The sequence below is a fragment of the Nipponia nippon genome, unplaced genomic scaffold, assembly GCF_047370975.1.
Source record: "Nipponia nippon isolate SJK-2023a ecotype South Korea unplaced genomic scaffold, ASM4737097v1 scaffold_2, whole genome shotgun sequence".
NCBI classification, from domain to species: Eukaryota; Metazoa; Chordata; class Aves; order Pelecaniformes; family Threskiornithidae; genus Nipponia; species Nipponia nippon.
Genome location: NW_028262336.1, coordinates 60,693,441 through 60,720,119, shown reverse-complemented (window position 1 = coordinate 60,720,119; position 26,679 = coordinate 60,693,441). Strand labels below are relative to the sequence as shown.

Sequence of the window (26,679 nt, the reverse complement as noted above, 5' to 3'; positions counted from 1 at the left end):
ATGTAATTGAAACAAGATGTGTAACAGCTGCAAGATGTCAGGTTTGTCAAAGTAACTAGAAAAATGAGTTCTGTGACACACTCGCACACAGCAAAGTAACCTATAGCTAAAAAAAAAAAAAAAAAGGAATGAATTATCCTATGGGTTAAAAAGAGGAGGGAAAATAATCAAATAATGAAAGTTGCAATTAATTCTGGAGCATGGATGATTTGAAATTAAACTACAATGAAGGTTTCCCGGAAGAGGAAACGTCCTAACTCTTTACCCCAATAGAAACAATAGTGAAACTCCTCATGTTCCCGTCATAACCATATTTCATTGATGGACTGGAATGGCTAGTGCTCTGCACTGACTCCGGGAGAGGGTGGCAGCTATGTTATTTTACCCTTCTACCTGTTGCTCTTGTTATTCACGTGCATTACCATTGGACTTTGCATCTGAAGGCAGGGTCCCAGATTTGCTGCACTAGGTGCTGTTCAGACACAGGACAAAGAGCCAGTCATGGGACCAAAAACTTTGCAGACAAAGTGAAAGACAAAAGAAAATTATGGATGTAGGCAAAACTGTTCAGAAAGAAAAGACAGAGTATTTTAATCATCCAAATAAACAGTGGTGGCAGCAAACCGCCAGCCTGACAGTGCTGCCAAATGCCTGAGTGTAAGCATGATGGGAAAAATCAGAAATTTCAAGAACCTCAAAAAGAACAATGAAGCGATTTTGTGCATGTTTATGAGGACTCCTCCCAAGCATGAGTGACAGCACGGGGGTACCCTGAAGGTGTTAGTTGGAAACTTGGAGAGTGAATTGTCCTAATGGGTCAAGAAAAGACTGGAGTCAGCCTTTTTTGTAATAACTTTTGGTAATGACTTTTCATAATGATGGGGATAGGCCACAAAGGGCCTTTAGGGTGAGGAAAGTGGGAACCATGAAGAGCTGTAAAGAAAAGGGGCTCATAGTCAAAGCATCCTGCCTGGGAAATGCTGTTTGCTCAGCTGGAGCTGGCTCTCATCTATGAAGTCCAATTGTGCAAACTGAGGCACGTGTAGCACCAGAAAAATGCCCTTGCCCAAAGATCTCAGTAGATGGGTAAGCTAAGACTCAGTCAGTAATTCATTGTAGTTTAGAGCTACCATAATCGCAACGTGTTAAAGTTCTGCAGGTTCCCTGGTGTAGGACAATGTATCTCAGTGCCAGGGAGTTATTCATGGGAGGGTTGGAGCCTGAGGTCATACGAGATGAGTGCACTTGAGCAGTCTCCACGACCTGACACAAAGAAATGCCTCCTCCATGTGCACGATACTGGAACCTGCCGAATTACCTAAAGCAACTGCTACAGAGTCAGGTTGAAGGTAACAGGTTCAGCTGCAGGAACAGTGGGGAAGCCAGGCACTTGTGTGGTGGAGGCACAAGACATTGTTCTGGGGGCCGAAAGCCATGGGCTGGGTGAATGAAGCAAACCCCCTGCTCTGGGTAGGATCAGGAGGGATGGTACCTGAAGAAGTGTCTCAGGGGTGTGGGAGCGCTTCCTGGGGCCGTACCCAGAGATGCGGGTAACCTCTCTCTTGCCTGGGAGCCCTTTCACAATGAGAGAGGAGAGAGACTCCTCAGGGCTCAGCGTGCTGAAATGCTGATAACTACTGGGGTGTCTTCAAGGCACTCCAGCACCTCATCAGAATACGTGTGGCACCAATGGGAACTAATTACATATACCTATTGCAGTACTACTATGGAGTACTACTCCAGTACAGCTGTTTCGGATCAGAGCGAGTCTTGGAGCCCACACCTGGATGCCAGTGAAATATACCCTAATTCCCACTTTCAGAAATAACTTGGAAACATACCTGTCATTGAAAGCCTTAAAGAAAATGGAATTCTGATTTTTTGAACAAATACGTAACTCAAGTGTTTTGCTTTCCTCAACTCATATTCACATGCAAAACCAGCTAATAAAATTTCAGTGGTGCTTATACTGTAATTTGGTTGGTGTAAGAAAAGTCATCCGTTAAAGCTGAAGTCATCATAACTCATTAGGTGCTAATGTATCTGCTGTGTGCTAGAGAAACAGCCTAGCTCTGTTGAAATGCTTGTAGTTCACCCTTATCCACTCACAGTTCCCTCTTGAGGATTGAAAAGCACAAACAAGTTTTCTCACAATACACTCTTAAGAGTATGCTAAAGTAGCTGCGTTTACTTTATCCCAGAAGTCTGTCTCTGCCTGCAGACAAGTACAGAACCAAAGTGAATCCAGAAGTTTGAGTATGGTTCCCATATTTCCTCCTAGGAAGTCTCAGGAGAAAAGGTGATTGTGTGCACTCGCAGATGTCCCGTGTACGTGCAGTAAATCCAACATGTTCTGAACATGCTGCTGGCCTTGCTGCACCTGGTAATAAACCATGGCAATAAATCAGGTGATCTGCACATGCATAATAAATCTGATGCACCTGAATGCAGGCGTACAGGATGGACATGCTGTGCACAAACTGGCCAGTTTCCAGGTCTTCTGGCTGTCAGGCTTCCACCGTGACTGGCTTGCCTGGGAGTCCTGGCAAAACTGCGTACTTCCTCTTTTCGTGTCAGCATGTCCAGAGCATGTCGAGGGGGAGTGGGATGTATGGGAGACTAAAGCTTGAACATTATTTTTCAGTGTGCCCATACTCATTCAAGCCATGATACCACCCTGAAAACATAAACAACGCCACACCCATAGAGATGCTCTTTATGTCAACTTAGGCATTTTTTGCAAATTATACCTCAAATCCTTACAAGTTTAAATCTACTCTCCAATTTCTTTGCAGGAAGGTTTTGTGTGTGTGAGGTGAATGCTCTTATCACTTCAGGGCACCAGCATCCTGAGTACCCTCTCAGTTTGCACCAAAACATTTACTTTTGTTGGAGACCTTTAGTTTAAGAGCTGTGAATGCACAAGGACCTTCCTGAAGGTGATGGAAGTCAGGGTTTCTCAGCTGGGGAGAGATCGGGGCCTGATAGTCCCATGCTGTGATTGCGTATTCGCATCCCACATCTGAGGATGTTCAAAAGTGGTGAACTTCAGGCCACAGTGGAGATACTAAAATGGGCCAAGGGTTGCTCTCTGCCCTGTAGGCCAACTGGCTTGGCACAAAGTATCTCCATGTGGTGGAAAACAGGGTGGCCACATGCAAGTTGCCTATTGGAAATGCTTTCTTGCCACTTGGCTATCGGAAACACTAAGTGTAGGCACAGGGGTTTGGGTTTTTTTTTGGTCTGAGTGGGAGCAGGAACAAGCCCTCTTAAGAAACGGCAGCAGAGAATTGCAGCACTGACCAGATCGGTGCTTCCTTTACCCCCGCCTCTGCATTCTTTTGAGAGGAAAAGGACCTCAGCCCTGTAAGACTGGGTGACTGATTTTATAAAAATGAAAACATTTCCCTCTCTACTTTCTTTGGCAAATGAGCCTTCTTTACCATCATGATATGGGATGCGTAGAAATGAAGCTGGGGACTTTACTGGATTGTAAATCACTGCACTTGTGTTTAAATAAGGAGTATATTCAGAGCAAAGATGCCAGCATGATTTCAATAAACCAAAAAGTGTTTGAGATATTACTAGACCCTATCGAACTATAGTTGCACATCTCCCTAGGACTTTTTCACAGTGGTTTTCTGTGCCAATTCAGGACACTGCCTTTAAGCTAATTAGCAATTCTGAAAAAAGTTGGAGGGAATTCATGTTTTTCTTCGGCTGGGCGACATGCTTATCAAGTCAGCTACCTCCAGTCTGATACAGCAGGCTGCCAACAGACTTGTCACAATTTATGAAGAGGGTTTGCGGTGGAGATGGAAAGTATAATGAAAACCACATCCACCAATTAAACACCTACATTTCCTTTTAGAGTCCAAACAATGGACGGCTTTCCTTTTGCAAAAGAGATTTCTCAAATCAAAGCAACTCATAGAAGAAATATAAATTAGGAAGGAAGCTTTGAGTAGATCTTTAATGAGTCTCTGGCACAATGACATAGTGAGGCATGACACATTCATGAATATGATCTACTTGCAAAGATTCAGCTCTCCGCAGTCAAGCAAAAGTAATGCAACCAAATATGGGACATGTTCGGGTCAAGCCTTTAGTACATGTGATATCAGTCTTCCTGATAGGTGAAGAGTACACCTGATGCTTTTCTTAGTGTGTGATACATGGTTTTAACACCAGAAAATTAGCATCAGTCATATTTTTACTTGAGTGAACAGAAAATGACCTTCTCTTAATCATGGCAAGACATAGAAAAGGATCTTTGAAAATGACTGTGGACTTGTTAAGCAGAAATCAGAGGATGAGGTAAAGCCTGGGTATAACACATTCGGCAGTATTGCAGTCAGAAGGGTAGCAACAGGAGCTTGGGGAGCTATTTCCTCTGAAGAAAATCGCTGGTATCAAAACATTTCATTCCAAGGACACAGAACAGACACTTCAGAGAAAGGGTGTCAAAATTAATTTTACATAATTTTACTGACAACACTCAATTACCATGCAGTTGATATGGGCCAGATGCATTGAAAGACATTACAAAAATACACTGGGTAATGATAAAAACAAATGATATTATTATTATTAACACTGGGGCTGTATTTACCTCAAGTGACGCTCTGATATTTGGCACCAGTTGCACAGAACGTCTCATCAGTAGGGCTACAAGCAGTTCAGCTGTGTTCCTAGGGAACAACATCCGTGGTCATCAGCTTTGTCCCATGTTTTTTTCAGGAGGCAAGACTAACTATTTGGGGCCCAGCATCACGTGAGTACAGCTATGCTTATCCTCAACCAAAGCCTGTAGGGCTGCATGGTGCTATACGTGAAGCCCTGCTTCGATCTTTGTTAGCTTGGGGATCTCTGCCCCGCTGTGCTGTGTACACATGCCCAAAGCTTCATGAAGGATGTGGGCCAGATGAACCTTTTTTTGTGGGCACAGGCACCTGACAGGCTTAAAATGGGAGAGGTGGAAACAGACTTACCTGTGAGACTATATTTTCTAAGCATGACAGAAAGTCAGTAGATTGCTCATTATACAGTATTTCATACAGTGATGCATCTAAACCTGAAGTCTGTAATCTAAGGTGTGTGATTACTGAGAAAGTCAGTCAGTTAAGACAAGAGATATAGTTTTATTGCTTATGGGGAGTGCAGACTAAGGGAATACAGAAGAATCTTAGGTCTCCAATGTAAAGAAAAAGCAAGCAGCTCTGGAAGGTCAAAGTACAGCAAGTAATCCACAAAGGATGCTTGTTAGCAGGCTGGAGACATACCTAGGTTGGAAGCTGAAAGCGATACTAAAATACTAGCTGCCTCTCTATCTGTACCACTAAAAATCACTTTCATTGTATTTGTTGTTTAATATGCCTAATGATTGCCACATCAGCCAGAAATTCCTCTGAGTTATTGGGAGACTGGATTTTGATTTTGTTTGTTGAACCAGGCAGTGCAAATTTATGCCAGGAGATTAATTTAGCTGGTTGTGTGCCACCAAAACAGATACTTAACTTCAGTCTTTACAGCTCTTAAGCAAGGTGCAACATCGTAGTTCATGTGCTCAGTTTAGGCAGAATTAACATAGCAAAACCCACAATCCAGAAACCTCATACAACCCAACTAGGCACACAAGATGTCCTTGTTTTCTGGCAGAAGCACACTTAGACATTATCCCCAGGTTTGCTAGTGCACATGCCTAGAGGCAATTTGGGGATTAGCAGACTTGTTAGCCCAGTACATAAGGGCCTGGAGAAGTCCAAGGTATTCTGTGGCCACATGTTGCCTGTACTCCTTGGATGTCACACATACAGCTTTGGGATGGTGGCACTCAGGGAAGTGAGGGCTGAAACTCAGGACTCCCCCTTTTCCAGTTGAATGTATCAGCCACTTTCCTTCTGGTCCCATGATCCCTCCATTCCCAGTTCCATACTGGGGTCAAGCTCCAGGAACAGTGGTGAAGGGCTTGTTACCCAGAAAAGCCTTTGGCCTAATAAAGTAGTGCGTGTTCTTTGAGATTGAATCTATCGATGCTAATCCCATGCTGGGGATATGCTTGGATCTGGGCTTTCCATTGTCTTATGCTGGTGTTTTAACCACTAGGTTGTTATCAAAACAGTCTGCTTGGCTGTGTGCTTTGGTTTTCTTTTCAAAGGTGTGCCCCTATTGTCTGACCTAAATGCCCAAGAGGACACATGGATGGGACTCAGGCTATGAATCCTGCTTTCATGGTGGAGTCTAATCACAGCAAAACCCATAAGTTCTCTTTGCCATTTTCCCTTGGCAGGCATAGGGTTTGGCTCCCAGCGTAACCTCTGGGTATTGAGAAGCTGGTTGTTGGGTGCCGGCTTCTCCCCATCCTCAGTACAGGGAACTTTGGCACCCAATGCAGCACTGTGAGATCCGTTTCGGGAGCTGGGTGCCTAACTTTGCACCCAGCTGTGCAGCTCATCCCTGTACCCAAGTCTTCTGGAAGAATGTAATTACATTTATTAAGTTTAATGTTATCCCACCAGATTAACTGAAGCCAGCTGCTTCTCTCTAGTGACGACTGGTAAACGTTATTTCAGAGGAGACAGGAACATTTGTCCTATCTTTTAGTTTTTCAGAGAAAGCATGTTGCGTGGAAAATACACCCAGTTTTGTTGTTAATGCCAAGATGGTCTAAAAAGACAGAAGATAATGCTCATCTAATCTAATCTATTTAGAGTATTTCTGGAGAGACCATTACTGGTGTCTGAGTGACAAATGAAGGTCTGGATTGCACCTGCCAGGTATGTGCCTGGGGAAAAGGCATGTGCAGTGCATAAGGGTAAAGGCATGCGTGTCCTCATGCTCTCATACAGGAACTATCCTCTATTCAGTATTTTCTGGTGAGACGTATAATAATTCCCAGTAGACAGCAGGTCAGATTTCTAAAGGAATATCAGTAACTATGGGCTTGCCTATATGTGAGCAAGCAAAATACACGAGGATGTAAACTGAGTAGCCTGCTGTACAGTCTGCAGGGTGCTGGCATTGGTATGTGGAAAATTACACACATATGTGCAGTTATTTAACTGAATTTGCTTATATACATTTAAAATATAGCTAATGTAATGCCCGTACCAAATTATAGGCATTTCTTATAAGAATGTGAAGTGCCGCTGTATGGTAGAGCAGTCAAAATTAGTGGCTTCTATCCAAATTTTGAAGATAGCCTTTATCTGTAATTGGCAACTTCCGTCATACTCCTCAACCTGGTGCAGACATGAGCATGATGCACAGATTTCAGCGTTAGCAGTAGCAGATGATTTCCTTCCAGAAAGAAGACAGGGACAAATAAGCGTCCTGTTCTGTTCCTGTCGGCAAGAACATCTCTATCTGTTCCTGTGGCAGTCGCTTGTTCCTCAGGGCCACTCACACCAAACACTGAGCAGACAGTATGAGATTTCACACCTAAGGCTTCATCTGTTCCTCTGCAACCACCTCTGGCCTGTCACAGCGAAGTCTCTGGCTGGTCCAGCTTTCTGCTCCCTCTGTCAATCTTCTACATAAGCTCCATCGACCACGAAGGGCTAGGACCAAGTCTAGGACTAGGTTGTGTCGATCAGGTGTGGCCATAGGGGAAAAGGAGGATGCGGTGTACAGGATTCCCTGTGTATGACAGAAAGTGGGAATGTGATAGTGGGAAATGAGGGTTGCTTAAGGCCAGGCCACCACATAACTGCCTCAGAGAGGCTGGCAACCTGCCCTCCTTAAGGGACATGCTGACAGCTCCTCACAGCAAATGAGCTCAGCTCCTCTCCTGCTGCCCCTGACCACGCAGGAACGGCACAATTACAGAAAGGGGTTTATTCAGGGGAAGGAGAAAGAAAAAAGGCTCCCCACGCCCTTCAGGATGCTGGCAAGCATCACTCGTCTGACAACCAGAGAAAACAGCGAGTGAAGGGGGCTTCAGATGTTACACCTCATCTCTATTCTCCTCAGGCTCAAGAGGGGGAGGAGAGGATGGCTGCCTGCAGAAGGTTAGTCGTCCCTCATGTCCCTCAGCTATTTGGCCCCGGCAAAAATGAGAGTTTCACGAGGGTGGCTAGAACTCAGTGGAGAATCTTGCCCGTTGCTGCTGTGCTGCGGTGTGCCCCTTGCCTCCCACCCCTAATATTCGGTATTTTCTCATCAGTGAGAAGCAGGTAGGGAGCTGGGGCAGCGGCAGAGCTTCCTCTTGGAGCTTTGTGCTGTCAGAGGGCTCCTTAGTGCAGCAATCTTTTTTTGCTGGTTGTGTCTGGTCTCTCTGAGTACAAAGCAAAATAGGGAATCTGGCTGTTAGCATGTATCCTCCCTAGACCCCAGCCTGCATTCGCGGACGCCGGTTATTTCTGGAACCGGCTCCAGTGCAACATGTATACATTAGCAAAATCAAGTCCTTATGCTGTTCAGGAAAATTTGGCTCTGAACTATATAGCTAAAAAAGCTATCTGTCTGAGCTACTTAGAATACTGCACAGTTTTTGCCAGCTGAATAAAACCAATAGCATTTCTATGAACAGAAAGCTTTTGACAACAGTCTTTGAATTATGAGTGGCAAGAACCATTCTCTTCATTTTTAACTTCTAACCCATGATGTATAACGTAGCCCTCATTTGAGGATAAGAGGTTAGTATCTTATTGACTTGGCTTTAAATTGCATTTCATTGTATTAAAGAGTATCTGTCATTTTTTTTCCTGTGGAACGAGATATACTGTAACGTATGAAATATTTGACTTTCACGTAGATGTAAGGCTAGACTTTGGAAAACATTCAGCTACAAAGCTAAGATGGTATTTAGTGAAAACATCCCAGAAATTATGATTTTACAATTACCTTATTGGTAGGTTGATTTTAATGTAGTTTTGCTGATAGCTACCTTTGTACTTAAGGATTGTAAATTAATTAGACATACTGCTTCATCTACTCAGGAGGCAGGAGAAGAGCTGAGCTAATAGCTATGGGAGTGCTGTACCAATTTGAGACTGAGGCTAAAATGACATGATAGAGGGAGAGGTTAGTCCTCTCCCAAGGTTGTCACTCCTGGTCACATTTTAATGTGAATTTATTGGACTGAAAGAGGTTAAAGAGGTAATTCTGCACAAGAACAGAGAAATTTCTAACGTAAAATGGAACTCATCAATAGTCCTGGTGTCTATGGGGAGTTGTCAGATTCCATAATATTAACCATGTAATTAACAGGATATATAAAGTGATGTGCTTTCAAATAATTTATATTTCAGATGCCTTTCAATGTGCTAATAATACCTCTCTTTTTTTTCATCCAGTCTCTTGGAATCGCTGCATTCCTTTTTTTTCCCCCTGTCTGTATAAAACCCCTTCACATTTATCAGAGAGTTCTAACTAGTGCTCATTCCCAAGGGTGACTTAATGGACAAAGTATGGATAAATCCACATGACAAATCCACTTTACAATATGGCACAGCTGGCATTCTCTGCTGAAGTTCAGCTCACAAATAAACTTGTAGGGAAACTGCATCGATGCAGAGTGCAGGTCAGTGCATATTGCTTCCTTGTGTCCTGGAAATGACCTCTCATACGGGTGGTGGTTGATGCACCAACTTCTGCATCTCCCTTTCAGATGAGTTGAGGTGTGAGGGGTCATTTGCAGAGTACTTTGCCAGAGAGTGTGCGCTTAGTGTTAGCATTTTTGTTGCTCTTCAAAACCTCATTTTTCCGTCTTTAGTGATTGGGCTTTGCATACTTATAGGGTCTAACTGACAATTGTTAGAACTCAGTTTTATTACTTTTTTTCTTTTTTAAATATCAGTCGTCTAGGTAGGGAAAAAAACCTGCCCTGAGCAGCGGAATTACCAAAACTAGACGATAGTTTTGTGTCTTGTAACCCAGCAGACCCACTGCATAAACTCTTTGCCAGTGATTGCATCTCCCTCGCGCTCCTCTTTCTTGACTGGGGAGAAAACACCAGTGGCTGGGGTAGTTTCAGAGCTGTGCCTAAACTGAACAGTACTTGCGTGCTGATGGACGGCTGGCTACCATCCGCTGGTGTGGATAAAGGACCGGGTCATTAGCACTGCATAAACAGTTGCTGATTTTCAGTAGGACTTTTTTGAAACCTCTGTCAGATTTGGTTGAAATTGATTAGCAGGTTGAAAGTAACAGCTGGGGAAGAGGGAGTAGATGATGGGAAGACACCACGATCTGACGCTTTGCTTCCCTAGGAAGCCCTGCTGATGGTGCAATACGTATTAATCTGTGCAATAGACCTGGATTAAAAAGAAATTAATAAAAACATTTTCTTGTTTCAAAACTGTATTTACTTGGTAGATGGAAAAAAAGCGCAGGTTGAGCATCTGGCGCGGAGCCCAAAACACATACTTGCAGGAAATTTCCTGCTGGAGTAAACGAGATCTTTCAGGAAAGGTGGTGGGGGAGGTAGCTGCAGTCTGTGAAGGGCAGTCACCCGGCCTGTGCTTGATCCGGTGCAGCATCTCCCACCAGAAGAATCCTGACCTCTGGTATTTACAGCTAAAATGATACAAAACTACAAAAAGTTGAAGGGGAAAGGAGGGTGAAGCCTGGAACTCAATCTGAGACAGGTCCACTTTCCCAATGCATATTCAGCAGCATGGCAAGGGCCAAGCCAAAATCTATACCCGCAAACCTCGCATGCCTGAATGTAACATACTGGATTTATAAGCTGATTTGGCCACTGGATATTCTAATGATTACGTTTCGCTGTGATTGAAGAGGAAGATGCCTGGCCTAGTTGCAGGACGCTGGCCTAAATGTAGACCCATGTAGGAACAAGTATCTGCTTAGTGGTATCTGAAGGGTTTCAAGCCAGTTTGCCCTGCTATATATAAGTAGCATATGGAAGAAAAAAACGTTTTCATGCTCACTTACGATAGTAGAAACATTTTTCTCTTATTTCCTTAATACTTATAACTGATAAACGTAATGACATTTTAGACATATTCTAATAACTGAATGTATTTCTATCAAACATTGTCAAAGAGCAATATTCTATAGTAACATTTACAGCTTATCAGAAATTGCAGCATTTTCTCCTCCTATGCCCTGGCCATACTATTGTGAAAATTCACTTATACAACCACTTACAGCAACTGAACAATAAAACATTTCCAGTCACCCTACAAGTTCATTTTATAATAATTTAAAACTGCCCGTTACAACCAATAACTTTGGTGCTGGAAACCAGTACAGCAGTTATAAAGTCCTGGCATATAACTTCTCATGGAAGGCAGTGGTTTTATCACAGCCATGAACACGCAAGTGACCCGGGGCATAAAATTACTGCTCAAAAAAAGAATGATCTATCTCCAGAAAATGCTCAGATATCTACTTACAACAATTACAACAATGATGATTTCACATCTGTTAGGCAGACAGTTTTAATCTGTAAAAGGTTAAGTATTTGACAGTTACTTGTTCTTACATACAGATTAGCTGCTTGAAGGTTTAACCTTTAGATGTACTTAAGCAACTACTCTTTAAAATTTATTGTGTAAAACCACCCAAATAAAAATGGTCTCATCACTTGTAGCTAAAGAACCCAGGAGGTCCAGTATATTTTTCCCTCCCTTCTTACCAAATTGCTCAGCTGGCTTTGCTTCTTCCTTTGTGCCTGACTGAAAATATTTACAAGCATGGCGTTCTAGTTTCAACAGGCACTGCTTCGTAATTAGAGGATAAAAGGAGGATTCTGTGGTTAAATGGTGGAATCAGTTATTTTGACTCAATAAAGGAGTCTGCTGAAGAACATGATTATTCCTGCACATTGAAGTGCCCTGAAAAGCTGGGGAGGGGGAGAGAGAAAGAGGGGATGAATCTTCATGTGGCCTTTGCACTTCCCCAGGAGTGGAGGCAGGGGAATTATTTATGTAGTAGCAGAAAGATCTCCAGATTTGTGTAGGCTTTTATTAATATTGCCTAAGAATCATAAAACATGGGATGTTTTAAACCTCTCGCATGGAAATGAATTAAATTAAAAACTATCATGTGGAACTCAGATCTTTTTTTTTTCTTTTCAGGCTGGCATTTACACAGCTACAGTATGTCAGTGGGAAGGGCTTTCTCATTCATAGAAACACGGCTGCCCAGCCCTCCTTTCTTCCTTGAATAGGCATATCAGGCTATCTCAGTCTTCCTTTCACGCTTCTCATGATCATTGAACTTGTTGTTCTCCTACAATGGCCAGAATTTGGATCCCCAAATGGGATCCAAATTGCCTTGGTGGCATTGCAAGGACAGTTTTTATGGAAAAGAACCACCTTCCTGAACAAGGTTTGCAACATACTGGGCACAAATCTATAATTGTTTCTTGTATCAGGCACATAAATGCTCTCTATCTGTGATTTTGGGGGGATGTGGAAGGAGGAGACAAACCCTTCTTGCAGAGAGTGCATCGCTTTCCCTTTTTTCCCTGCATGGTGTACCGTGACTCAGAGCTCAGGGAAAGCAGGTTACCTCAGTGCTGGGTGTGTGCAACGGCTCACGCTTACCGCCGAGAGGACAGTTGCGGTATATGTTGGGTAAGTGCTCCATATAGGACGCGGTTGTGGTGGGCATACAGCTGATGGAGTGGAAGCAAGCCCCAGCACACACACTGGGCAGCAGCTGTGTTGCTCTACAGAACTGCTCCTCTCCTATCCTGCTGCCTACACACTCTTGTAGACCTCATTTTGGTCATCTGCGCTTGTGGAGATTGGCCCTTGCCTGTGCAAAACCATCTGTAAGGATACATGCTGGAGGAACTGGAGGAAGCTTTTTTTTTAATTCTTGCAGTGGCATTAACCATTGTGTTTTTATGCCCCACTTACCTTGTGTCACTGTAAATGGGACTGCGGTAGGTCTGCCAGCCCCATAATACTGTAGACCATTTCAGACCCATTAAAGTCTAATGGATATCTAGTGACTGCAAGTGTGCTATGTGCCAATTAGAATATTTAAACTGGGCAATAAAAAGGAGTTAATAAAATCACCTTAGAACTTGAAAATGCTATTGCAGGTAATGTACTGTTTTTTCTTCAGGTGTTTGAACAATAAAATAGTTTTTAAAACAAAATTGATCTGTCATTTTTTAAAGGCCAAGGAACATGCAAAAATATGTCTTCTTTCCCTATTTTCCCAATATATTTTGCTGTATATTTAGCAACTGCGGAGTCTTTTCCCCCTTGCATTATAATGAACTCTTTCAAAACTGATAGCTAGTGGAGTCATGTGCTTAACTATAGGTTTCATTCCACATATAGAGCAAGAACTTCACTGAAGGTACAGAATGCCAGTGGCATGAATATTTAATAGTTGCACTTTTAAAGATTTTTCATCCTTCTTTCTCTCTCTGGCATTGCCAAACCCATCTGTCTGGCCTCTAAACCTGTATAAAGGTGTCTAAATTTAAAAAAAAAACAAACCAACCCTTAGTTGCAATTTCAGAATTTTACAATGAAAGTGGGGAATGCTCACCTGATTTGTTAACTGAAAAGTAAATAGAACAACTATTTTTTTTGTTCTTTTGGATTTTTGTGGGGTGCAGTATATTGTATTTCAGTTCAATGTAAGAGATGCAGTTAATGGGGAGCTACAGGCCAGATGCGCACTGGTATAAATGGGTAGAGCTCCATTGAATTCCATGGAATTAGACCAGTTGGTTGATGGTAGCTATGGCTGTGGTCTACATCTTCATCAGAAATCACGAAATTCATACATTAGCTATAGTTGTCATGTGTGGAAACTATTATTTAGCTTAATTGAATTAATTAAAATAAATATTTATGTTTTAAGCAAAACAGTTTATGTTTTAATAAGATAACAGACACATTTTACACATCCTTTTCTTTGCTGGATTTTCTTCCCTACAGATAATGATCTTTCAATCTCTGTTCCATAAATATGCATGTCATGTTCAGGTTTCTATTTAATGCATGCATGAGTAAGTAGCACTGAATTTGATTAACTTCATTAACAATAAATAATGAAGAATACTATTTTAACTATTTTAGGACAAACAATTACTCACCTGGCTAATGTTACTTGGTTGAGTAACCTTCTTCATCCTAATGGGATTGCACACAGGGGTAAAGTTACTCAGATATGTATGTGTAGGTTCAGTCTTTTATTATGTAGCAACCTTTAGAGCTTTTACTATCTGGCAAGCAATCATTTATATCCTTTTTAAAAAATATTTATGGCTTCTTTGACTAATTGCTTCTTACATGACTTAGAGCCTTTTGCATTGGTACCATTTGTTAAAACACATCCAGAAGCAGGCAGAGCAGAATCATTTTTCAACTTTTTAGTGTCATTTTTATAGACAAATAACACTTGTAAATGATGGATAATAGCCAGCAGAATGCTGTGTTGTATAAAATGAGCATGAATTATATTTGCTGGGAGATAGAAGGTTAACTTGTCTATGAACTAATTGAGGAGCCTCATGGTAAATGCAAAGTGGCGCATGCACATTATAAACAAGACTTGAACTAGCTAAAAGGGGGATTTAGGTTAATTCAGTATTTGATTTATTTTTTTGCATGCTACCTGGTGTTTTCTTAAAAAATAAACCCCCAAAGCCCTAACAAATCCTAATGAGCCTGTAGAAAGTCCAGAAGGAGAGACAGAGCAGGTGTGTTTAATAAGATGAGACATTAACCTGTCAGTCTGGGGGGGGGATCTTGTGCTTCATCAAGTCCAGTTCAGGCTTGGTCACTTCCATTTGCAGTTTTGACCTGAACATTTGTTTCTTGTCTTGTAAAATACTGCTTACTTGGCCAGTACTTGAAAAAGTCATTACATTTTTTTGTGTTCTGCAGTTCATAGTTTATACTTACGCTGTATTTTATGGCAGAAATCAAAATAACTGCCTTTCCTTTACCCAAGTAATATATGCAGTTGCATATTACAAACGTGTGCAACTGAATAACTTTTTTATAGGAGAGTGCTTGACAGATGCCAGTTAACGTCAAGGGATACAAATGCTCAGTGCCAGGCAATGGCAGGATATACAAATCAATCTGGTTACAAATTTTTTTCTGCATAAACAGTGCAAGACTGTGACTTAAGAGGACCCTGTGAAAGTGTTTAACTTGATGCCCAGGATGAGTTCCAGTGGTTTAAATGGCATAAGTATTTTAAATGTGTGTGCTTATGTGTTCACAAAATGGGGGCTATATGAAGTAAAATCAGAGTTTGAGCTTGCAGGTTCAATAGAGACCTCTGCAGATGTTCTTTCACTCACCCTAAAAATCCAAATATTATGGTCATTTTCTTTCTTATTCGGGGGGCTGGATGCAATTTGTCAGTGCTACCTTACACTTTGCGGGACGTTGCTGCAGAGCAGAGGGAGTCAGCCTTTGGTCTGTCTGCTGATTAGAGACTCTTCAGCTCCTTTTTATGCAGCTTGTTACTTGCAGGCTGTTTACCTACCTCACTGCATTGACTTCTTCAGGTATGAGAATGGAGAAAGCTGTAGACCATCTAAACTGTTCTGATGGTCTACAGCTGGCTTCTGTCTCAAGGGTGGTCAGCATCTCCTCCATAATATAATCAAACATGCCTCCAGCATAGCCAAAAGAAAGGCATCATTCTTGCGTGGCAGCCATATGCCAGCTCCTATAATGGGCTGAGCTTTCTTGCACTGGGGTACGTGTAGGGTTCACAATGCAGGAAGTGTAACCCATCGTGTGATGGGGATGAGCCACGTGCCTGCTGTACTTGGTGGGAGAGGAGATGCATAGAGTCCTCCTGTGCCCGCGCTGGCTGTAGGGGCAGGCACCACTTCTATAAACTCAGTCATCACATAGTCCTTCCTCGGGGACTCTGTGTGCTCTCTGAAGCCCAGCTCAAACAGGGAGTTTGGGATGACCTCGGGTCTTTAATTCATGTTCCCAGAGAGTTTTCCAGTACTTTGGTAGGGCTAGCTCGCCCTTGTGGGTCATTGTAAATACTTAACATTGTATTTACACATCCTGTCTTTAATTTTTGCAATGGTTTCAATTTAACTTTTAAATAAATATTTAGGGTGGGGATAGAAATTAAACAGTTGAGGTCTTGCCAGCATCCATTTTTTTGTCCTTTTTCAAAGGCACTCATGAGACTCAGATGTAAAACTCTGGATAATATCCTTCCAGTTATGGCATCTGGCTTCTTGGCAGCCTCTTTGAGAAGTTGGCAGGCTTGGTGTTGCCTTTAGATCCAAAACTAGCTCTCTGGTAATTTTTTTAAGATGCTTTCTCCTTCTGCTTGTCATTTTTGCTTGCTTTACCTTTGATTTGGAGGAATTCATGCATTATTAATCGTTTGAGTCCACAGTGCTTGCCCAGTTTTCCATGCTAGCCAGAATCCTATGGTAAAAAGAGGTTTGATAACGGTTTTAAGATGGGCGCATATATCTATTTTAAAGTGGCCTCCAACTGTGTGCAAGAATCTATTTTTTCTTTTTTCTGAGTGAATCAGGAATGAAGGTAATCTGAACTCCACTGGACTAGGGTAGCCTGAATGTTATGTTTCAGTAGCTTCTTTATCACTACAGTGGCACTCAGGTCTATGTTTTTGAAGTGTTAGCTCTTCAGAAGATAATGTAATAGTTTTAGTAAAAAATAATTTGTGTAGGGAATATTTTAATACAGCCACTTTTCAGATATTCCCCACCCCCCTTTTTTTTCTCTTGCCATTTCTTTTGGCTTTCAGGATCCCCATGGACCCTGAGTATATCTTTCAGTGTCTTGTAACTCCCAGTTTTCTGTCTTTTTTTCCTCATTGTGCATAACACGCAGCTGCATATGCGTGAGTTTGTGTCTGTGTGTGTGCGTATGGAGCGGCATTGCCTCAAGGTAGCTAGCGAGCCTGTGGAGGGGAGGATGTTTGCGCGCACACACACGCTGTGGACTGATACTGATAGCACCAAGTTGGTGTGGTCCCTGTGCATTGCAAATATTCAAGAAATCAGTGTCTTTGTTTTAGTTTGTGCTACCGTGCTGCTCCTTGAGGCGCACCCTTTACCCGAGCGGGTCTGTGGGAAGCGAATCCAGCAAGGCACAGTTTCACCTCACTCTCGGAGAGATAAGGGCTTTAAGTCTGTGATATTTCCTTTCCTGCCCAGGAAGAAATATCCCCGTGCTGAGGTCAGTACTAATTGAAGCCTTTTGCGCAACAGCAGCAGGAGTGAGCACCAGGCAGGCTCCCTGGGCCGTAGCCTTGCCTTTCAGATAGTGTCAGATCACAGGCATGGCTTAATGGAGTCGTCACTTATCTGGCAGCCGCGAACTGAGGATGAGTGCATTTCCCTTTCGCATTCTGTGTCTGGGACGCTGGATTAAAATATTATTACTTTCTAATAGGAGTAATAAAGAACATATGACTCTGTCATGTATTATCTGGCTGTTTGTGGTGGTAGGTTTCCACAGGATGCAATGCCTTTGGATCATCCCCTTCTTCTTTTGGAAAAGGCAGTCACACCTCAATCTTTTTTTTTTTTAGGGGCATGAAGAGGAGGAGAAGAGTGTAAATGCAGTGCTCCATACCCAGCTGGTTCCCAGCTACACCAGCAAGGCAGAGTGCCTGGCTGGCTGGACAGAGCTGGGGCTGATGAGCTGCTTCCCACTAAGTGAGCCTAAGTAAAATTACCTGGTGGATGTTGGCTAAAAGTAATCAAAAAAGCTCTGATCTGGGCCTGCATTGCAAACTTTGAGGAAAATACCAGGCTCTTCTCTGATTTTTTTCTGTCAAAATGTGTTGTGGTGAAGCAAAAAGAATTAGACCAGGGTGAATATTTGGTCAGAAAAGTAGTATCGTTGCTCTTAGTCAATTGTTGCACATAAGAAAATCCCTTTGGGGACATCCATATTGAAGAAGCCTAGAAAGAGCCAGCCCACGGTTACAAGAAGGTATATGTCAGAGGGAAAATATTAGAGTGAATTAATATATTTCTCTTACAAACTAAGATTCTTCTGAAGTCTGCTTAATTTAACACCTACAGGCCCCCTTTTAAAAGGCACATACCTGCTTTGCATGTATATATCCTAGCACTTAAGAACTCAGATCCATTACAGCCCTATGTACCATACAAGTACATGTCTTTCCGACTTCAACAAAATAATGCAACCAGCATTATTTCAGTTTTAATTGATCATGCCTCTTCCCTGCTGTTGCAAAGAGAATAGCCTAATTACAGAGGCCGTAACAACATACTGTGGTCAACTTTTCCTGACAATGTCCCAACAAAGATAACTAAGTCCATCTCATCAGTTTCTTCTTTGGAAAAAAAACCCCAACATTTATAGTAATCCAAGTTTTCTGAAAGCAGAGATATTCAAAACCAAGACACTTGAAGAAAGGCCAGAAGTTGCTTGTGTATGGGCTTGATTATGTTACAAAACACTGAGTTCTCCATTTGAATTATTGACTTTCTAATAAAGGCACTGTTCAGAAATTTTGACTAATTACATTCATTTTCAGTTCCCATTTCTTTTAATTAGTTATGACTCACACTTGATTTGTTATCTTACACTTCATTATTAAAGATAGTTAGCTATTAGAAATTGCCAGTGCACTTCATATAACCTCTCTTTCCCCGCGCCCCACATGTAAATAAAAGAGAAGGAGCTATTAGTGAAAGGTCAGAGATGGTGTCCATTAAGTCAGCCTTCGTTATTAGTGACCACGCGGTGTGGATAAAGGCAACGTCAGAGCAGGGGAGGCACTAAATGCGTGGAGTCAGTCTGCAAACCCTAAACCTAAACCCCTACGTGAATGTGCGTGGTCTGCTCTCAAGTGATCTTACATCAGTACAGTTGATCCCTTTTCCTTTTGGAGGAAGGATAAGCTGCCATAATATATGTTCATCTGACTGGGAACTGACTTCATTCCCTCAGTTGATTTGCCTTGACTTCCCTGAGAACCCCTGTGAAGACAAATCTTCAATTGCAGCAGTATTGCTCTCCTCTTAACCTACAAAATAATTGCCTCAGCTGAGATATGTCTCTGTTAGCTCTTTTAAAATGCTGACTTTTTAATAGCAGCTTTTTCTGAATTACATCAGGCTTTCTATTTATACACTGTTTTCTTTTCTGCGTTGCAGTGGATTAGAAGGTAGGTCTGTGATCTTTGGCCACACAAGTTGCTGGCTTAATTCTTATTAGAAGTTTAGATTTTCATCATTCTTGTTTTACACTCTATATGTTAAAGAGAAATTTAACTAGGAATGAATTCCCTTTGTGGTGGAAGGTATAAAATGTGGCCTAAGCAGTCCAGGTGTGACAATCTAAATTCATCTATTTGATCATTATAGGTAGCATTGCTGATAGGCAGAGCTGTTGCACATCATTCCACAGGCAATGGTTGCCCCTGTTTGGGGAGCTATAGCCCTGTCGTAGCCACTTTGACAGCATCAGCTGCACTCTTTGAATGTCATACAACTGCTATGCCCATGCAGTGGTGGTGAGATAGTATAAATGCATTAACCTTGATGGCTGAATGAGGCAGAGAGCCTGGCGATGTAGAATTCATTGGGGTTTCCCCTGGCTTGTACAATTTTATCTTCAGTTTTATTTTTCAGAGTACTGAATTTTGTTATAAGTACTGAAATAACGTTATTTGAAAGCAGCAGTATGTCGTACTACCTGCCAATGTAATTTACATAGATTAGGAGCAGCAACTATCAATTAGAAACATAACTCCTTTTTTTTTAATCCTCACTTCAGGTTTAAAACATAATACTAGGAATGAGCTTCAGGGAAGTCATTTGTAAAGAATTTTTATGGCTCTCCTTTTTAATCTGTGAGAGTGGATAGATAATACAACTTTCACTGGAAAAACTACTCAGAGAGTCGTATTTGTAAAGGATAAAGACATTAACTTTTTGTTCCCAAGAAGTTTAAATTGCACTTGGTTTGCAAATTTACAAAGCACTGTGTAATACATAAGACTAGCTCTAGATATTAGTGGATGAGTATCGGTAGCAGTTTCACATTGTGCAGATAACTGAATATGAGCTGAATGCTTATCTTGTATTGATTCTGAGTTTATGAATGCTGAAGACGGTTCTCCATGTCACTGGTTTAAAATCTTTGATTAAAACAGTTGGGCTCGTTGTTTTAATAAAATGTCATTCTAGTAATCTGCAATTACTGAATAAGCATTAGCAAAGATGGGAGAAAGCAGTGAGGTCACATAGAAAGTGATACCCAGTCACCATATGTATTTATTATTGTCACCTATGAAATTTATGAGGCAAAGAAAGCTGAAAGAGCTGGAAGAATTTGCTGTCTTTCTAAGCAATGCTCATTTGAGGAATTGCCTAAGATAAATGGGTTTGGCTAATTGAATCATACACTTTCATAGTGTGCTACATATAAAACTAGACTAGGAAATAAATATAATTAAAGTAAACATGCCCTTCTAATTAGTAATTGTTTCTGCTGTTTTAAGCAAATTTCAGTGGCACAAAGTAGCTGTTCCAGTGTAAACCTAATAATAGAGGCTGTAATAACAGGTGTAAATTAACACAATGGAAAACATTTACAGTGTAACATTCTAAATTAAAAATGACATTAACAAGTCTGATTTTTAAAAAGCTGTATAATTAACATTTATTCAACCCCTGACAAATTAGTGCAATACAAATACTAGATGATTTTATTTATAGCTTATAACATTTTCATGCTTTATTTTTGTTAAACAGCAAATGGAGCAAATGTGGTTCATTTTTCCAAGAACATGTCGTATAAGGGCACTGACAAAGGAAAGGCAAAGAAAAAGAGAAAGCAAAGATATTTACCCAAAGGCATTCTTTTTGTAAGTAAGTGGTGTGCAGGAATTGTTTGAATACTTAACAATATCACCCCAGTCAGTGTTCTTGGTTATGTACGCTCAGAAATAAAACATTGTGAATGGTTTAAGTTTGGAGGAATGCAAGTACAAACAGAATAATATCTATTGTGCAATAAAATACTTTGATTCCCCCAAGTGCATCCTCAAAAAACATAATGTACTGCTAAGTGCTTAGCATTGATGTTTGTCTCTACAAATAAATATTGCCAACAGTATTTTCTTTTTACGACGACACCTAATAGAATGCCATGAACAGGTAAGCAAAAATATCTAAACCAGTAAAAAAAAAAAATTACCTTAATTTGTGACAAAAGATGCCATAATTTTGACATTACAGAAAATGCCTCATCAGATCCCGAAATAGAGTATAGTATGTCTGCACCATACAGACAACTTGTTTTCCTCTTTCTTGATTTTTTTCTAAACTTGTAAGAGTAAAAAAAGTTGTCTGGTGGGGGGCAGGGGGACTTGTAATATTTTTCAGCTTGCCTATCAAAAGGAAATCATCATTGTTTAATTTAGTTTTTGTACAATGTCTCCCAATGTGTCATAAATTGCAACACATGGTAGGAGAATTCAAATATCATGACTCCCTATTCCAAAAGTGAATTTGTTAGGCTGTATTCACCTCATAGTTGCAAATCCTGAGAGAAAGTGAAAAAGTAGTCCTTTTAGTGTACAGTCTACAGTGAACTTAAGCTCAAGGACTCAGCTTTTGAGGCGTTTAGCTTCTTGCCACCCGTGGTTTTCATCCACATATCCTGGGTGACCCCAAAGTCCACACTGATGGGAATCTTCCTGACTTGGCTCTGAATGGCTGGTGCTTAGTGTTTGGCTTTATATATGCACAGTCGGGCATAATTAAGATTTTAGTCCATTCTTATGCGGAATAAATTAAAATAGCAGCTCTAAGGCAGGAGAAACACACCTAGGCCAGCCTGACAGATAAGAGTCTAACCTTTTTAGTACATATGAGTCCCTCAAGATTGTGGAGCAGCTGCATGGTGTCTTCATTGTTGGGGAGAACTACTCTTACTTTGGTAAGTGCTAACAGGCAGGTACTTATGGAGGAGAGGCATCCCATACAATAATGTAAGGAGGCACTGTTGCTCATCTGGAAGGAGGGAAGGGAGTTGTGTTGTTCAATGGACAAAGATTTTCTATTCTTGTTTGTTTTGTGTATTAAACCTGGTTGAGAAGGAACAAACTTAACAACAACTGCCTGCTGGTGGGACAGGGTCAGGGGGAGGACTGACCAACCTGTTCTGAAATAAAGAAGCCATGAAGGAGGCTGTGGAGTAGATAGCTGGCCTCTTCCAGCACTTCCTTTTTAAGTTAGATAGCATTTCTAAAATCATATCTAAATCTCTGCTGCAAATTAAGTCGTGTGACCTAGCAGACAGAGAACACAATTCATCATTGTCTGCTCTGCAACAAGTTTTTATAGGTGGGAAGATCATTATCATGTGTCTCCCAGTCTTCTCTTTTCTAAACCAAACAAACCCAATTTGTCCTTTTTCATACCTCACTCTTTTATCCATCTGTCTCTTCTCTTCTGGGCCACAGCACCTCTTTCCTACAGCAAAAGTCCCCAGGCCAGTGTGTGCATTTTCTCACTGCCCAGCAGCAGGTCAGTTTGGGATGAAGTTTGTTGTCAAAAATACATGGGCAACAGGAGTAGAGTGAAAGGAAGACCTGGAGGATAGGAGATGTTTTGTGTGCTGGGTTGCTAAAATGGGACCCAAATGGGACCATGAATCATTCAGCTGGTTCTTCTGCTGCAGGATACTTTCTGGGTCATATCAGGTTCAGGGAACCTACAGCCTTATACCTTCTTCTAAAGTCCGATCTAGTTTTCACTTGTCTGTTGTATTTTAGCTATAAGTTCTGCATGGCTTTGAAGCTACATCGCAGAGAGATTGCTCCTCTTTGCAAGCTTTCGTGACAACAGACATCGAATAGGCTACGCAATACGTTCATTCCCATATTGGAAGCAGGAGGCTGTTAACTCTACAAAGTGCTTTCCAAGAATCAGCTAACATTTGAGGGCTATACATTTTTGCAAGCACTCAGGCAAAGTAGATTCATTAAGGGAGATGAAGTTCTGGAATTTGTTTAGTTTGGAGCCGGAGAAATACAGAGAGCAGTATGTTTTTTCTGTTTTGTGTATATAGAAGGAGATATGTTACAAGATGGTAAACCTAGGCTTTTAAATTGTTAGAGAGCAGACTAATTTGAAATGGGTAAGTTTAGATAATGTTATCTTCAGCTTGATACTTATGTCTACCCAACTAGTCAATTCCTTTTCATTCAGTGCATTATCCCTTTCGTGGTTTCTTTCCTGAGATTCTATTACAGTTTTCTTTTTCTTTCTCATGGTATGTCATTAGTTTCAAATTAGGTAGGCTAGGTATTCCCACATCAGGAACAGCAAAATGTTCTTTAGGATTACGTAAAACCTCAGAAATCTTTGACAAACCTTTGTCATTGGGTTACTAAGATACTATTTTGGTTCACAGTAAAATAGAACATGGGTATTACAATTGTTTCACAGTTTTCAAGAAACAGTCCCAAATTTAATATTGAACAATATTGAACAATATTGAACACTCAGCTTATTTTCTTTTACTTGTATTAAAAAAAAAAAAAACCACAAATGGAATATCTTTACATAAGTCTTTTGCTTTCCATTACCTAGAAGGAAATAATTCTCTGCTGTCTCCTATGTTACTGAGAAGCTATATCAGGATTCCTGCTTAGGAAAGTTCTAAGGAAGGCTAAATGTAGTAGCAGTTTTCTGCTTAACACGGCATGCTAGCAACAAAATATTCTCTTGCAAATAACAGCTTCTGTTTATTTTTTGCACTGGGATATTCCAGTTACCAAGTGTGAATTATACCGTGCTTTGTTTAGATTCAAATAAAAATCAAGTTCACCCGCAGTGGTCTAGTTTTGTACTCTCTCTCCCACCCTCATCCATGTCATTTTTTCCCCACAGTGGGCCCATCCAACAGGGTTGGGAGGGAACAGCAAGCAGCTCTTCCACCTCTCTGTTCAGTGCTATTTCAGGTTTCTGCCAGCAAGTAACACTGACGGAGTAACTCCACCGTTCACTTGTGTTACAGCCCACTCCAGGAACACCACCTCTCCAACGTGCAGAGATGTGCTGGCTTTTGATGGGAAAAAAATGTGCTATTAGATCTACCAGAGTCATCCTGTGTCTTTAAAATGTTAAACATCTTCCACAAGGTTCAAATGTTACTTCCTAACAAGAAGTTGGGTATCTACTGCGGGGGTTTTGATTGTCATCACTTTTAAGACTAGAGTGCCTGAGAGCATGTGAGCAGCTAAATCCAAACTGCATGATTAGCATTCTTATAAGTGCTGGATTTTTAGCAATGTGAACATGAGTTTCGGTGAACTTCATCGATAGTGGTCAGGGCAGAGCTTGCCTTGTTTTCAAAATCCTACCCATTCCAATCCTCCCATCGCCAGAGGACTGTGGGATCATAGGCTGATAATCTGCCAACACAAAGATGCAGGATGGGTTCTTTCTGTATGGATTTCTTTTTTTTCCATTGCGGAAGATCTATCTTAAGAATCACCATTTGGTTGGCTTTTCTGAACTGGAAAATCAGAGGAATTTCCTTATTCCTTATTCCACCCCCTTTTTTTAAAATGTATGTTTTAACTCCTTTTGGTTATATTCTATTACCCTAGTGAAACAGGAGCAAATGAAATTCTGACATTTTTTATGCACAACCTGTCAGAGAAGGATTTTAGTCCTCCTAAGTTGTTCCCATGAAACCAGCTTCAGTGGGCTTTCTGGGAGGACACACAAATTTGATGTTCTTGAACACTGGAATGAGAGAAGGTCAAACTGAAGTCCAATGTTTTGAAACATTTAAAAAATTTGCAGGAAAAATGACCCTGAAAATGAAAATGAAGCTTCTAAGCTTCCTAGCATAATAAAAGGGGATCTTTGCTATGGAAGATTCAAATAGAAATGTTGTAGACATCTCCCAAACCCATGCTTTTAGAATAATACATACAATTTAGATACCTCTTCATGCTTTTACAACAATATATAGAATTTAGATACCTCTTACCACTTTCAAAATGAAACACTGAATAATTTTACACCTTACACTATACAGGTAAATGATATCCTTATAATTTACTGCGACACAAATATGCATTTATGAGCTCAGACTTCAAATAAAGTATATGGTAAAAATAAAACATTTCTCTCATAAGCTTTTGTTGTTGCTGCTAAAGCTCAAATTTGCTAAGAAGAAGTAGTCAGGGCAAGGCAGCTGTTACAGAGCGAGGGGACGATGTATCCGACTTCCTCAGGTCACTCGGTTCCCCACTTTGGCCTGGAACCGGGCTGATTCCCTCCAACAGACAGCATCTGCCTCTCTGGCACTGTCCCTGCACGGGCATCTTTGGAATGGCTTCTTGCGTCTATCGCAACCATTAAAGCTTCTGGGTAATCTTTTGTCATTTTTATGTCATCTCCTCCAGATTCGGAAATATTTAAAGAAATTTTAACATACTTCAAAGTGAGGCACTCAAACAGTCATGCTGTTTCTGCGAGTTAAAATACAGGAGCTTATTTTGCCCTTTATTATATTTAGGGTTTTGTATTCCTGACATGTTACATTTTGTTTTGGAGTTGTGGTGTGGCCACATCACCACCACTCTTCTTAAGCAGAAGCAGAGTCTCAAGAGAGGCACAAACTAAAAAAAAAAAGATATGTTTGTTTCAATTTTTTTTTCTATAATGAGAGCGAAAATACCTCACTTCCCATTGAGTGTCACTTGAGGAAGGGAGCACATGGGTGCTTCTCTGGGCAACTCTGAAGGTGGGCAGCATGAGTTATGATATAGTCATCTTCGTAGGCAGAATGAATTGGGACTAGCATGTGTAAAAAGCTTACATGAATTCCACCAGGCACAGGGCATCAAAATTTTAACTTTTTCATCATTTTAACATGTATGCATTTTTATTCATGTATGAGCATAAATTGCTCTTTTAAGCATGGGTGTGCTGGCTTTGGCTAACTTCTCTTCCTAATTTTGATTGTGTATCTCTTGGGGCCACATGTCAAAATATGACAGAGCCGCATGGGACAAGCAGGATATAATGAAAAAGAAACTAAAAGTCATATGGTTTCTGTGTGCTGTGCACTTTTCTCATGCAGGTCCCAAGGATATGTGGTGATACTATTAATCGGTCAAGCATAAACCTCAGGTCCAGTTTACATTCTCTATTTTCAGGAGGAAGAACTGGGAAGAAATTTGCATTTTGCTGGAGTTTAAATGTATACAATGTCTTTTAGAGAAGCTAGCTAGCTGTATGGTACAATGCAATATGTTTGACTAGTACTAGTTTCTTGTGAAAGGAGAGTGAAACATCCTCTATATAAGCATTTTTTCACTGTTTGTGGCTTAAAGTTATATATAAACCACAACTTTCTTAGGTTCTTGAACCCAGACTTCTTACAGTGGTCCTTTTTGTTATGTGAAAGCCAGCTGTCTACATAGGCACTGGGTAGATAGATAGATTTAGATTTAGGTTTAGGTTTATATATATATATATATATATTTATATGTATACATATATCATTCCATTTTCTATTGTTCTACCTTAATTGAGCAGAATGAAGATGGAACCTCATAATTCCCCACAATAAGGTTTTATGCTTACAGACTCTGATACAAACAAGCTATTGTTAAAAACAATCACAATTTCTTCGTATAGTGAGCTACATTTCAGGTGTTCATATAAGCAAAAGCACAGACTTTAATGGATTTATTATTTGGGCATTTACA

The 26,679-nt window shown here is 40.8% G+C and overlaps 1 protein-coding gene across 5 annotated transcripts in view; it reads left to right on the top strand.

The window, feature by feature from the left end:
* Positions 1-26,679, top strand: part of AFF3 (ALF transcription elongation factor 3) — a 340,331-nt gene that overhangs the window by 11,456 nt on the left and 302,196 nt on the right. Inside the window, exon 1 of one of the 5 annotated variants that reach the window (XM_087756126.1) lies at positions 6,642-6,776. The exons of the other annotated variants lie outside the window; for them this stretch is intronic. Coding sequence (XP_087612252.1) covers positions 6,751-6,776 — 26 coding nt within the window. The 5' untranslated portion in view covers positions 6,642-6,750. Of the gene's footprint in view, positions 1-6,641; positions 6,777-26,679 lie in introns of those variants that run through there. 5 annotated transcript variants of the gene reach the window in all.